The sequence below is a fragment of the Triturus cristatus genome, chromosome 12 (genome assembly GCF_964204655.1).
Source record: "Triturus cristatus chromosome 12, aTriCri1.1, whole genome shotgun sequence".
NCBI lineage: Eukaryota > Metazoa > Chordata > Amphibia > Caudata > Salamandridae > Triturus > Triturus cristatus.
In genome coordinates, this window is record NC_140595.1 from 616,106,153 (window position 1) to 616,119,652 (window position 13,500).

General features: G+C 46.0%; 1 protein-coding gene across 2 annotated transcripts in view; it reads right to left on the reverse strand.

Moving 5' to 3' along the window:
* Window positions 1–13,500, reverse strand: part of SPG7 (SPG7 matrix AAA peptidase subunit, paraplegin) — a 359,427-nt gene that overhangs the window by 292,045 nt on the left and 53,882 nt on the right. For both annotated transcript variants that reach the window (XM_085639919.1, XM_085639920.1), the window contains exon 5: window positions 12,464–12,603. In XM_085639919.1, coding sequence (XP_085496045.1) covers window positions 12,464–12,603 — 140 coding nt within the window. The remainder of the gene's footprint in view (window positions 1–12,463; window positions 12,604–13,500) is intronic.

Consider the following 13,500-nt stretch of genomic DNA (forward strand, 5'->3'; position numbering starts at 1 on the left):
GTGACAGAGCGGCAACAGCAGCAGCAGGGTTGCACACAGCGCGACAGCAGCGGGACTCCGAGGTGAGCAGGGGAGGGCAGGGCATCAGCCGTGTTCCCCGTCGCTAATCAGGCTCTCGATGTAAAGCAAGTCTCCAAGTTCAAACTTCCCGCTCCGCCGAGGGAGCGGCGTTCTTTTGAGCGCCTCCGGGCGCTTGTGTGACGTCGGTGGGGCGCTAGGGCGCCTGGGAGTTGTGGTCTCCTCACGCCGGGGCCGCAAGGTGACAGAGCGGCAACAGCAGCAGCAGGGTTGCACACAGCGCGACAGCAGCGGGACTCCGAGGTGAGCAGGGGAGGGCAGGGCATCAGCCGTGTTCCCCGTCGCTAATCAGGCTCTCGATGTAAAGCAAGTCTCCAAGTTCAAACTTCCCGCTCCGCCGAGGGAGCGGCGTTCTTTTGAGCGCCTCCGGGCGCTTGTGTGACGTCGGTGGGGCGCTAGGGCGCCTGGGAGTTGTGGTCTCCTCACGCCGGGGCCGCAAGGTGACAGAGCGGCAACAGCAGCAGCAGGGTTGCACACAGCGCGACAGCAGCGGGACTCCGAGGTGAGCAGGGGAGGGCAGGGCATCAGCCGTGTTCCCCGTCGCTAATCAGGCTCTCGATGTAAAGCAAGTCTCCAAGTTCAAACTTCCCGCTCCGCCGAGGGAGCGGCGTTCTTTTGAGCGCCTCCGGGCGCTTGTGTGACGTCGGTGGGGCGCTAGGGCGCCTGGGAGTTGTGGTCTCCTCACGCCGGGGCCGCAAGGTGACAGAGCGGCAACAGCAGCAGCAGGGTTGCACACAGCGCGACAGCAGCGGGACTCCGAGGTGAGCAGGGGAGGGCAGGGCATCAGCCGTGTTCCCCGTCGCTAATCAGGCTCTCGATGTAAAGCAAGTCTCCAAGTTCAAACTTCCCGCTCCGCCGAGGGAGCGGCGTTCTTTTGAGCGCCTCCGGGCGCTTGTGTGACGTCGGTGGGGCGCTAGGGCGCCTGGGAGTTGTGGTCTCCTCACGCCGGGGCCGCAAGGTGACAGAGCGGCAACAGCAGCAGCAGGGTTGCACACAGCGCGACAGCAGCGGGACTCCGAGGTGAGCAGGGGAGGGCAGGGCATCAGCCGTGTTCCCCGTCGCTAATCAGGCTCTCGATGTAAAGCAAGTCTCCAAGTTCAAACTTCCTCAATTTTATTATTTAGATTTCAACCATAAGATCTCTTTGAATTAAGCTGAAATTCATGTCCATTTGTATATTATGCTGGTGTCTGATTTTTGTAGCCAACCATAACATTCCTTCCACAATGTTTTATTCAATTAATGAAAATAATGTTTACAGAGATTGCTGCCTGCTCCAGATGCTTATATGAAATCTTACAATTGGTCTGAATGTAACGCCTCATTAAATAAACAACAAAAGTCAAACTGAGATCCTGGCTACCTGGACTAGAAACTAGGAATAAAGCAATAAAACGTGAGGCAGGCTAGCACTCTAAAACAAATTCTGCAAAAATTAACCAACAATCCTACGTATAAAAGACTTAAAAGGACTGACCAAAACCTGTACCAAAGAGATCCTCAAGGAATACCACTACTTCTACAAAAACCTATACAATTCAAATGAGGTGATAATGGTTAACATATGCAATAAATATCTGAAAAATATCCAGCTTCCTAAACAATATGAAAAGGATAAAGAAATGCTTTGTCAACCAATTGCAGCCTCAGGAAATCTATATGTCCATAAAGTCTCTAAAATTGGGTAAAACTCCTTGTTCGGAGGGCCTAAATGAAAAATTCTAGAATTATAATTATCCATACAAATTCTATAATACCTTCTCACACAGCATTACAGAGTTTTTTGAAACCCTCTACAACCATTTTACAAAATTTGGGGAAATGGATGGTACTGCTGCACAAACTACAATAATAGTCAAACAAAAGAAGGGAAAAGATTGTTTGTACAAAAACAAATGCCAACCCATTTCTCTTATTAATATTGACAACAAAATTCATGCTAAAATACCAGCAAGAAGATTAGATAAAGTATTAAACACATGAATACATCCTCCACAAAGTCTAAAAGACTGATTCGCCTCAGCCAACATTCTCAACTGGTTCTGCAACCCAGTAACATGCTCTGCAGACAGTTTCAGAATTGTGTTTCACAGCCCCAGACATCGTTTTTCGGCTTCCTGTGACAACGGAAGAAACTTTGTACATCCTTGCTTTCAAATGTAGTACATTGTGGTAGTGCTGTCTGTTCATCCAAAGACTTGGGATTTAATGTTTGGGGAGAAAGCTTTTCGAGCTAGGCTGACTGCCCTGAGCTTGAGCAGACTGATGTGAAGACTAACTTCATCCACTATCCATAGGCTATTTACATGCAGTCTTTGTAGATATGCTCCCCATCCTGAAAGAGAAGCATCTGTTGTTAAGTATATCTGGGGATGTTTGGGATCAGATCATGAGCTCTGAAAATAATGTTTCTTTTTTTCCACAATTGCAAAGCTGCTCTCATATGGGGGAATGATGTCCCAGTGCCTATTTACTTGTTCCCATTGTGTATTAATTACCCTCATTTTTAGATGGCACTGAGCTATTGACAGGATGTATTAAGACATGGTCCCCAGCAAGGCATTCAATGTCCGAACAGTTGCCTGTTTTTAAGATACTCTTGTCCACGGACGGTTAAATACAAATCTTTCTGCTGATGATCTTCAGGCTCCTAGAAATATAATGTCACTTATTGGAATTAAGGTTGATTTTCTTACATTGATAGCTAGGGCCAGATTTGTCATGATATGCAATTTGTGTTCTAGCATTGCCTTGGACTGTTGGTATAGGCACAATGCGCAGTCTTTTTTGCAAAGAGATGCCACCACTGGGGCCATGCACATGGTGAAGACTCGAGGGGCAGACTTTAGCCTACAGGGTAGTGCTCTGACCACCCACCATACAGCAAAGGAATTTCCTGTGCCCACATGAATCAGAATTTTGAAATATGCATCTTCTAGAGCCGAGGCCAAGAAATCCCTTTCCCTTTATTTAAATAAATGCATTGGAATGTAAGAAAGTGGCACAGACAACACATTGGTAGTTAACAATTTGTTAACCTGGTCTCTATTGCTTTATGCTATGAATTAAAAATAGCTAAAGAAAAATGTATCATTACCCAACTCTGCACCCATCCGCACATAATTCCTAGAATACCAGCATAAGTGATAGATGGATAAGTTACTTACCTGTAATCCTAGTTCTCTTCCAGGGGTATACTCATCAAAGTCATAAGCACTGAATTATCTCCGCCCACGTGCGGGAACCAGGAGCATATACAAAAAAAATACATATATATGTGTATGTTTTAGAAAAGAAGTACAAAGTACTAAATAAACACACACATATACAAGTATAACAAAAATATGCAGCCCCATACATATCCAATAGGCTAAGAAGCCAAAGTTACATGTATTTCTCTAGTATGAAAATAATACATATACATATAATATAAGAGACGGACATGCACAGTAATAGTATTCCGCAGTAACCTTTTATTTTCATAAAAGAAAACAGGTAATAGCTGGCAATTAGCCTAAAAAAGGCTGCATAGATAAATTACATCCTTGTACAGAAAAGAAAACTGGCACCTCGCCTTTAAGGCCTCAGAGAACCTGAGCACCTTGCTTTTAAGGCCTCCTGGAGCCCCCTGCTCCCATCATGCACCACAGGTGACAGTTAGGTCCGTTTTTTTGTTCGGTATATGAAACCTGTAGGAACCTGCATCCAAGATGCCACAATACAGTACATACTTTTAATGCTCGTCCGGGGAGGCGGGAGGGTTGCTTATGACTTTGATGAGTATACCCCTGGAAGAGAACTAGGATTACAGGTAAGTAACTAATCCTTCTCTTCCAGGGGATACTCATCAATAGTCATAAGCACTGAATAGAGTAGCAAGCCCATACCCACTTCCTCGCGGACTAGCAAAAAACAGCAAACAAAATTGACGTACACATGTTAAACGGTATTAGCAAACAAGTTTCTCAGCGAGGCTTGCCCAACCTGAGCATCTGCCTGCGTGTCAGAATCTAAACAGTAGTGGCGAGTAGACGTATCAACTGATCGCCAAGTAGCTGATTTACAAATCTCTGCCATGGGGACATTCCTCAGGAGAGCCGTGGTAGAAGCTTTCCCTCTAGTGGAATGAGCCTTAGGTTTTCCCGGAAGTGATTTGTTGGCCAATTGGTATGACAATATAATACAAGAAACTATCCATCTCTAAATGGATCTTTTAGAGGCTGCAAAACCTGTATTAACAGAACCATAGTTAATAAACAAACGTTCTGATTTCCTCAGTGTCTTTGTTTTGTCTAGGTAAAACTTTAGAACCCTCTTGAGATCTAGGGAGTGAAGAGACCTTTCCGGAGGATTCAAAGGATTCGGAAAAAAAGTAGGTAAAGTGATAGTCTGGTTAATATGAAAGTCCGTGACTACAAATTTAGGCAAAAAAACTAGGATGTGTTCTGAGAACTACTCTGTTGGTGTGAAACACAGTGTAAGGTTCTTTACAACAGAGAGCCTGGATCTCACTCACCCTGCGAGCCAATGTAATAGCCACCAGGAAAGCAGATTTCCATGTCAAATGCTGCAAGGAAGCTTTATGAATAGGCTCAAAAGGGGCTTCCATCAACTTTGTTAATACAATGTTAAGCTCCCATGGAGGAGAAGGAGACCTGACTGGTGGGTAAACTTTTCTCAAACCCTCAAGAAAATCCTTTACCACAGGAATTCTAAACAAAGAAGTCTGGGTGGGGGACTTCCTATAGGCTGTGATAGCTGCAAGGTGGACTTTGATAGAAGTGAACTGAAGACCCGATATGGCCAAATGCAGCAAGTAGGATAAAATCACCTGTTCGTGACCCCGGATGGGTCATGACCATTGTCCACACACCAAAGGAAGAAACGCTTCCACTTGAAGGCATACGATTTCCTTGTGGAAGGTATTTTTGCTTCTTTGAGAATAGCCATACAGTCTGGATTCAATAGTAGGTGTCGATATTGTATGACTTCAGGAGCCATGCGGTCAACCGTAGGGAGGAGAGGTTGGGGTGGAATACTCTCCCTGCCTGTTTGGATAGGAGATCCGGGCGGCATGGCAACCTCCTGTGTGGCACTTCCGATAGTTGAAGGAGGTCTGGAAACCACCACTGGCGAGGCCATTCCGGGGCTATTAGGATCATCTTAGTGTTGGTCCTGTACAGCTTGTTGATTACAGTTGGGATCAACGGCATCGGTGGAAAAGCGTACAGTAAGCTCAGACCATTCGATCAAAAAAGCATTCCCTGGAGATCCTTGTTGGGGAAATCTGGATGCGAAGACGGGGCATTTTGCGTTTACTGCCTCTACAAACAGGTCGATGTCAGGCATTCCGCAATATCGAAAAAGGCTATGAGCGACCTTGTTGTTGAGAACCCAATCGTGGGCTTCGACGAAGTCTCTGCTGAGGAAGTCCGCCTGGGAGTTGAGGGAGCCGGGTAGATGAATGGCCACTATTGACAAGTCACTCGCTAGAAGCCAGTTCCATATGGTTTGAGACTCTACGAAGAGTGGTCATGATCGGGTACCACCCTGTTTGTTCAAGTAATACATCATCGTTGTATTGTCCGTTTGGATTAGAATGGTCCGAGACTTGAACAACGGGAATAGTGACTTGAGAGCTTGATGTACGGCTCTCAGCTCTAGCAGGTTGATATGGTAACTCTTTTCTGAGTCAGACCATAGACCTTGTACTTGTAAAGGACCCATATGAGCACCCCCATCCCTGGAGAGAGGCGTCCGTGACTATTGTCTGAGTTGGAGGGTCCTGATGAAAAGGCACTCCCTTCATCAGGTGCGATCGCTTCATCCATTACCGGATGGAGTCTCTGGCTGATTGGTGGAGAAGTACATGATCTTCCCAGCACCCTGATACTTGCATCCACTGGTCTTCCAAGCATTGTTGTAATGGACGCATGTGCAATCGTGCGTTTGGTACTATAAAGATGCATGACGCCATCGAGCCCAGCAGTGATGACACCTGTCGGACTGTCAGGAGATGCGTGTGGAGGAGGTTCAGGCATTTTTCTTGGATTGAGGACAACCTCTCCTCCGAAGGACACACCCTTGCTTTTTCGGTATCCAGGAAGGAGCCTAGGTAATGGATCTTTTGCGTTGGATTTAGTATTGAGTTCTTGAAATTGACATGAAGGCCCAAGTTGTTGAGGAGCTGAAGGCAGCACGACACATGAGCCTGCAGCAGTGTTGGGGATGAGCTCTTCAGGAGCCAATCGCCCAGGTAAGGATATATGAATATTTGCGGAGAAAAGCGGCCACCACAGTCATACATTTGGAGAATGTTCGGGGGGCTGATTTGAGCCCGAACGGGAGAACGGAGTACTGGTAATGTTGGAATGACACTTGAAACCTTTGAAATTTGCGATGTTTCTTCGACACTGGCACATGGAAGTATGCGTCCTTTAAGTCGATGGAGCACATCCAATCCCCTTGATGAAGCTGTGGGGAAATTTGATGAAGTGCGAACATTCGAAATTTCTCTCTGCGAATGTATTTGTTCAATAATCTCAAGTCAAGTCCAGTATTGGTCTGTATTCTGTGGTGGGACCTCTTTTCTGCACGAGGAAGTAGACGCCTTGAGTCCTTTGAGGAACGGGAACTTTTTCTATAGCTCCTTTCCTTTATAGGGTGCTTACCTCCGCTTGCAACAATCGATGGTCGTGGCGAGATCTCCCTCTCGGAGGTATTGATGGAGGTTCTGAACCTGAGAAGATAACCATTTTGCACAATATTGATGACCCATTTGTCTTTTGTTATATATGTTTCCACTCCTCCAGATGTAACGAATCACTTCCTCCCACCGGAGTGGACAACAGCTTTGGAGGAAGACATACCTCAATGCTTTTGTGGCTGCTTTGTTGCTGTTGACTGTTTGTTTGCACCTCTACCTCGTCCCGGTCTACGTTGTTGATATTGAGACCTTTGTTGCGTCTGGCCTTGGGTCTGCGAGGTCCAGTTAGGGGGATGAACCCGCTGCTGGAAAGGGCGTTTGTCATAAGAACGGAACCGTCAACGGAATTCCTTCTTCTTTTCTAGGCCTAGAACCTTGAGGGTATCCAACTCAGTTTTCATTTTTGCCATTTCGTCATCCGCATGTGAACCGAACAACGGCGAGCCATTGAAGGGCAGATTGACTATTTTTCTTTGCGCATCGGGCTTGAGACCCGTGAGCCGAAGCCATGCTGATCGTCTGGAGCAAATACCATGTGCGTATCCATGGGCTACCAAGTCTGAAGAATTGGCTGTTGCACTAATGATTTGATTTGCTACCATCCCGCCTTCCTGTAAAATCTCTTGGAAATCCCGTTGGTCGTCTTTGGGTAGTTTTTCTGTAAATCTTGTTAGAGAGTCACATAGAGACCGGTCATATCGTCCCAGTAGACTGGTTGCACTAGCTACCCTCATAACAGATCCAGAAGTACTGCACATTCTCCATCCCAAAGAGTCCATATTCTTACTGTCCTTCTCTGGAGGAGCAGAAGAGATGGAAGTGTTGGAATGAGTCTTCCTGGCAGCGGCAACTATAAGGGAGTCTGGTGGCGGGTCAGACAGAAGAAACAAAGGATCTTGGTCTGCGGCCTTATACTTTCCTGAAATGCTTGCGGGACCCGAGCCCACTGTGGCAGGTGTCAAAAAAGTTTCATCGCAGGCTCTAACAATCCTGGCACTAAAGGAAGAAGAGGCCTTGCCGAAGCTCGATGGTGCAGAGTTTCAAATATGATAGAAGGGGACACCTGAGGGACAGTCATGCTTATATTCAGCTTGCTGGCACCTCTACAGAGTACCTCGTTGAATGTCCCAATATCATCAACTGGGGAAACCCTGGATGGTGGCGTGGATGAGATAGTAGGAGAGTAGTCGCTATACGAAGACCTTGTTGATAGGGTCGTTGTTGGGGACCTCCGTCTTCTCCTTGGTGTCTGCAAGCGGCGGGACCTTGCGCGTGAACGCCGTCTTAAAGGAGATCTGGATCGCCTCTGGGACCTACGAGCAGAAGGTCGTGAGGATTCCGTGGGAGGAGGTCTCTTAGAAGGCCTGGGTTGGATTTCCCAGTGCCTAATGTCCTCCAGCCATCTTGGTGACATGTTGATAGTAGGAGACTTGTTCCTGTTAGTCGGAGAGCCCTCCGGTGTAACCTGTATAATAGTGATACCAGGCGAGGAAGAAGCTTCCCTCGACGTCGAGCGCCGTGATCGCGACCTCGGTCTAGCCACCATCGACGTCGACCGTGGCGGCGACTCTCTTGAAGGTGGAGACCTATGAGAGGAAGCTCTCGACGCTGGTCTCTTCGACGTCGACCGCCGGTGTACGTGTGGCATCTACGACGTCGACTTCTTCGGCGGCGATTGTGCCCTCGACGTAGCCCGCTTATGGGTCCAAGAGGGTGATCTGGAGTGTCTCGACGCCAACCTTTGAGAAGGAGGCGGAGATCTCGACATCGACCTCTGACTTGATGTCGACGAGCGTTTCGACGCCGACTGAGGTCTATCATACTTCGAGCCCGAAGCATGTCTCGACATCGACTTACTTCTCGACGGTGATCTGTTCTTAGACGTCGATCTCACTTGCGTCGTTGGTCTCGACGTCGACGACGAGCAGTCATGTTTTTTCTTACTTCTAGCGTCTGGCGATGTAGATCTTCGCCATTTTTTCTGAGAGGAGGGCTCTCTAGAGGTATGCTGACTTTCTGGGCCGCTTTTATGGTGTTTTCCTCTCTCTGCATTAAACCGAGAATTCTGATCTTTTCTCTGTCTTTCAAAGTTCTTCTGGAAAGTTGAAGACAGTGGTAGCAGGTCTCTGTGTCGTGAGAAGAAGGTAGACACACGATGCAGACTGAATGAGGATCAGATTTGGCCATCTTCTTCCTACAGGAATGACATTTATAAAATAAACGTGGCACATCTGACTCAAAAATCTGACCAAATTGTCAGAAAAAGACTGGTAAATACAACCAGTAACAAGAAATGTCAAATAAAGTTGTTAGAAATTAAATTCTGACTGGAAAAAGTCAAAATCTGTTAAGCTCAAGCTCCAGGTTCCTCACAGAAGGAGCCGGAAAAAAGAACTGACCTAACTGTCACCTGTGGTGCATGATGGGAGCAGGGGGCTCCTGGAGGCCTTAAAGGCAAGATGCTCAGGGTCACTGAGGCCTTAAAGGCGAGGTGCAAGTTTTCTTTTCTGTACAAGGATGTTATTTATCTATGCAGCCTTTTTTAGGCTAATTGCCTGCCATTACCGGTTTTCTTTTATGAAAATAAAAGGTTACTGCGGAATACTATTACTGTGCATGTCCTTCTCTTACATTATATGTATATGTATTATTTTCATACTAGAGAAATACTTGCAACTTTGGCTTCTTAGCCTATTGGATATGTATGGGGCTGCATATTTTTATGTTATACATGTATATGTGTGTCTTTATTTAGTACTTTGTACTTCTTTTCTAAAACATACACATATATACGTATTTTTTTTGTATATGCTCCGGGTTCCCTCACGTGGGCGGAGATAATTCAGTGCTTATGACTATTGAGGAGCATCCCCTGGAAGAGAATTCAGTTTACTAGGTTTAAGGCATGAGTGATTCACCCAGCCCTGATGTAATTTTTGCATTCCGCGACTTACTGTTCTGAGGTTCTAACATTAAAACAAAGTAACATGTACAAAAATGTAAAGAATAAAGCCAGGTCTTCATAAGCTACTCAACAACTTGAGATCTCTGTATGTTCCCCAACCACTTGTCACCTTCCACTATCAAAAGCAGATTTGCAGTCCTTCTTTTGCACTTTCAAACATTTTTCCTTATGTAAAAGAAAGAGTATTTGCTTCTGTAAGTTCCATAGCAAAGGTCTATGACTGGAATCAAAGCAAAGCATCTATTGCAATATGTTTCTGGCAAATCCAAAATTTACAGTGGCAAAAACCTGATGGTAAATAGAACTCTGACCAGATAAGCAATGGGAAAACATGGTCAAACTCTGTTTTGATTACCCGAGAATCTCTTACTTTACATATTTCAGAACCGAGCTACTGGCTGTGCATGACAATGGAAGGGGGGAATCAAAGTGGCTTGGCTGAAGGAAAAGAAGAGGTCTGCTGTCTTCGTTGGTGACTATGGCCTCTGCCATCACGTCTTCTAGAGTCACAAAAATGCTGTATAGGCTACTGCAGGAGCTATGGGGTTGCCTTTGGCAAAAGACGAGAGCCAAGTGTATCCTCTGAATGGTCGGTTTTATTAGTGGAATTGATGGTGCTGGAGATAGCAAGCCAAAGGAGCAGACGGTAGACCAGCTGTGTTAGAAGTTCTCTAGCACAGAATCAGATTTTCTCCTGGAGCCATCAAATGGCATCTGCAATAGGTACACATGCATGTCCCCAGAAAAGCCTGCGACATGCATTTAGCCACAATGCCCGATTATCACACTGAAACCCTTCGCATGACCTACACAACCTTCGAGTGACCTACACAGTCTATAGTATCAAGACCAGCTTTTAGCCCTTACTTAGCTGCCTCCGGGCTATTTTGAATTGTCTAAGAAAAAGCTTTTTTTTAAATTCTCTGGAACAGAAGGCAAGATCCTACTGGCCATACCCCAAGGACATGCCCTCAGCACACCAGAAGACAGCATTCATTGGCCTCAAAGCCAGACTGGCAGATGAGAACATCCTCTTCTTGAAACTGTGTATGTGCTTCAATTCCCTATCAGGCACAGCAGTGGGGAATGCATCCAGGTTGGCCTTGCTGGTGGAAGCATGAACCATTAAGCTCTTGGTAGAAAGGCCGGATCTCCAAGGGTAGATATATGAAGCCTATTCACAAGGCGACTTACTGGAAGAGCAGAGCATGGCTTGCAACAGGTCACCATCAATGTCTCTGTTAAAGCTGTAATAGGGCTCTGTAGTGGCTTACTCAGCACACAACATCTCAATCAACAGGTTTACCTTAGATTTTTACTGTGTGCACACTACCACTGCAAAAGATGAAGTATCCTTCGTGAGGGGCTCAGGTGGGGCATTTCAATTCTTTCTTTATATAGGGTCTAGGCTTTCTCTAAATCAAAATATAGGCCAAGATCAGCATAACAAGGTGGAAGTAAATTATAAGCCTCCTTGTGGCCATCATCATCATCATGTGGAATATTTTTTAGGCTCGGGACAGCATCTGAATCTGATCCAAACAGAGTCTAATCTTTGGTGGGACTGGCCCTGAGGAAGTGGAACTGCCAAGGACGCTTCCTAAGTCACGGCCAGCGCCTTGGTTACCTCATAACAGGTCATAGGCTGAGCACGGCCAACTTTAGCTTACGATCCCAGAGCCAAGGCCAGAACAGGAGCGGAGGTAACCAGAGTAGCCTAAGGCGCAGGTTTGCAAGAATGGGCCATTGATGGACTCAGTCAGCGCCAGGACAGGCCCCGATGGCGGAAATCCAATGCCTCTGTAGAGCTATGGGGCCTAAAGACGCTCCAGAGGGAAATGCCTTTGCCTTTGCCTGGAAAAGTAGCAGCATTGCCTTCTTGAAGGCCTCTACTTGCTGCAGGGCCAAAAGCGTCCCAGGGAACTAGGGGAATGGCAGGACTAGCCTCGGCATAGATTAAGTCGCACAAGGGGGCAAGTCAGGTCCTTCAAGGGTTGCATGTGCACCTTTTCCCCCACAACAGGAGAGACAGGACCAAGAAGAGTTCCACTTGGACTTCTTGTGTTTATTGCAGGGCTTCTCTTTAGACTTCGCCTTTGACTTATACGACAGGTACTAGGAGCAGGACTAGGACATGTAGCGGGAGTTGCCCCACGACATGGAATAGAAGTGAGTGGCAGTTTCAAGCACGATCGGCTCAATTTCTTGTGCTCAGCAACGTAAAGGTTCACCTCTGGCTTCCTGAAGGCCTTCGAGAGCATTAGAGTGCACTTATCACAGGACTTAATGTTATGCTTAAACTATAAACACCAAAAGGGAGATATTTTGCAGATCTGTGATTCACAGTACAAATTCTGTGATTGTCGGGGAAGTGGGGGGGGGGGGGACTCATTTTGCCTAGCACTGTAATGAGGATGATGATTTTATACGTGGTAAAAAACAGGGAAAAAACTAGGAGAGGAGCGCTGGATCAGCATCAAAAGCACAGAAATAAAAGACCTGATGTCAGAGCGCAGGGGTGGTGCATATAAACAGCACATGCCATTACATCTGGAGGTGGTGCGATGCAGCTACAGATCCGATGGCGCCACCTTTCGGTGTGCTGGAGCAATTGCTGGAAAAGATCCACGTCTAGTCTGGCACCTGGGAAAATTCAAAAGGTGAGGCATCTACAGTTAAAAGGATCGATCAAAATATATAAAGAGATAACTTACTTTCCAAAGAAACCTGTGCGTTTGTATGAGACTGGGATCCGATCCTTCAAATCGATCTTCAATTCTTCCTCTGCAGCTCGAAGTTTTTCTTCAAACTTGTCAATGTTAGCTACCTGCATTCTGTACATCAGAGCTAGACGCTATGAACAATAAGCAGACCAAATGATGTCAAAATCTAGGCAGACAGATTGTCTCACAGCTCACTTACATTTACCTAACCCCTAGTGTTTTCTGTGCTCCACGACAAAAAGCATATTCCCCTATCACATTTCAGTGTCTGCACATCTGTACAATAGAAGGCACTGTCATTCCATTTCTAAACAGGCCGGAGCAACCAGTAAAATTAAAACATATGACTGTTTAGTCTATGAGGTATCACCTATACCACAAAACCAGTGATCTAACACCTATAAGGATAGTTTCTGGAGGTCCCTGCTAGAGATCTCTTGCTTCTCTGGAGGCAGATGCTTCCATGTACGCAGATATTGCAGCTTCATGTCAAAGGGCCTTCAATGCTCAAAAGAGAGCAAGGTTTCCAAGAGAGGCAAAAATGATCTCTACAGCGATTTTGCAACTCTTAGCGCTGTACTGTAAGGCATGTATTTACTAAGGGGATGGTGCTGGGAGTGCTTTAGAAGAAGAAAAGAACACACTAGGAACGTTTGAATTCATAGGAAAGCAGGTTTTTCCTCTTTTTCATCCTGGTCTCCCTCCCAACTGCCTGGGAATTTGATTTGATGAATTACAAATATTTGTCAACTGTATAACTAGAACTGAAGCAGTGCAGATCTTTTGAAAGTATATCTCTAGGGCAGAGGAGTCCAGCAGTGGTGCAGGAAGGTCAGAATCACAGACTATGTTAATGAGTTCAATTTAAATTCAATGCACGTAAAGTTATGTTATATGGTTATCCTAAAAATCTGTTACAGTCCTGGCCCTAGTCTACATACATCAGGCACCCTGATTTAAAAAATGTTTGCCGACAATGTATGAGAGAAGGCTAAAATGACTATGCTACTAATGTCAACAAGGGAAGT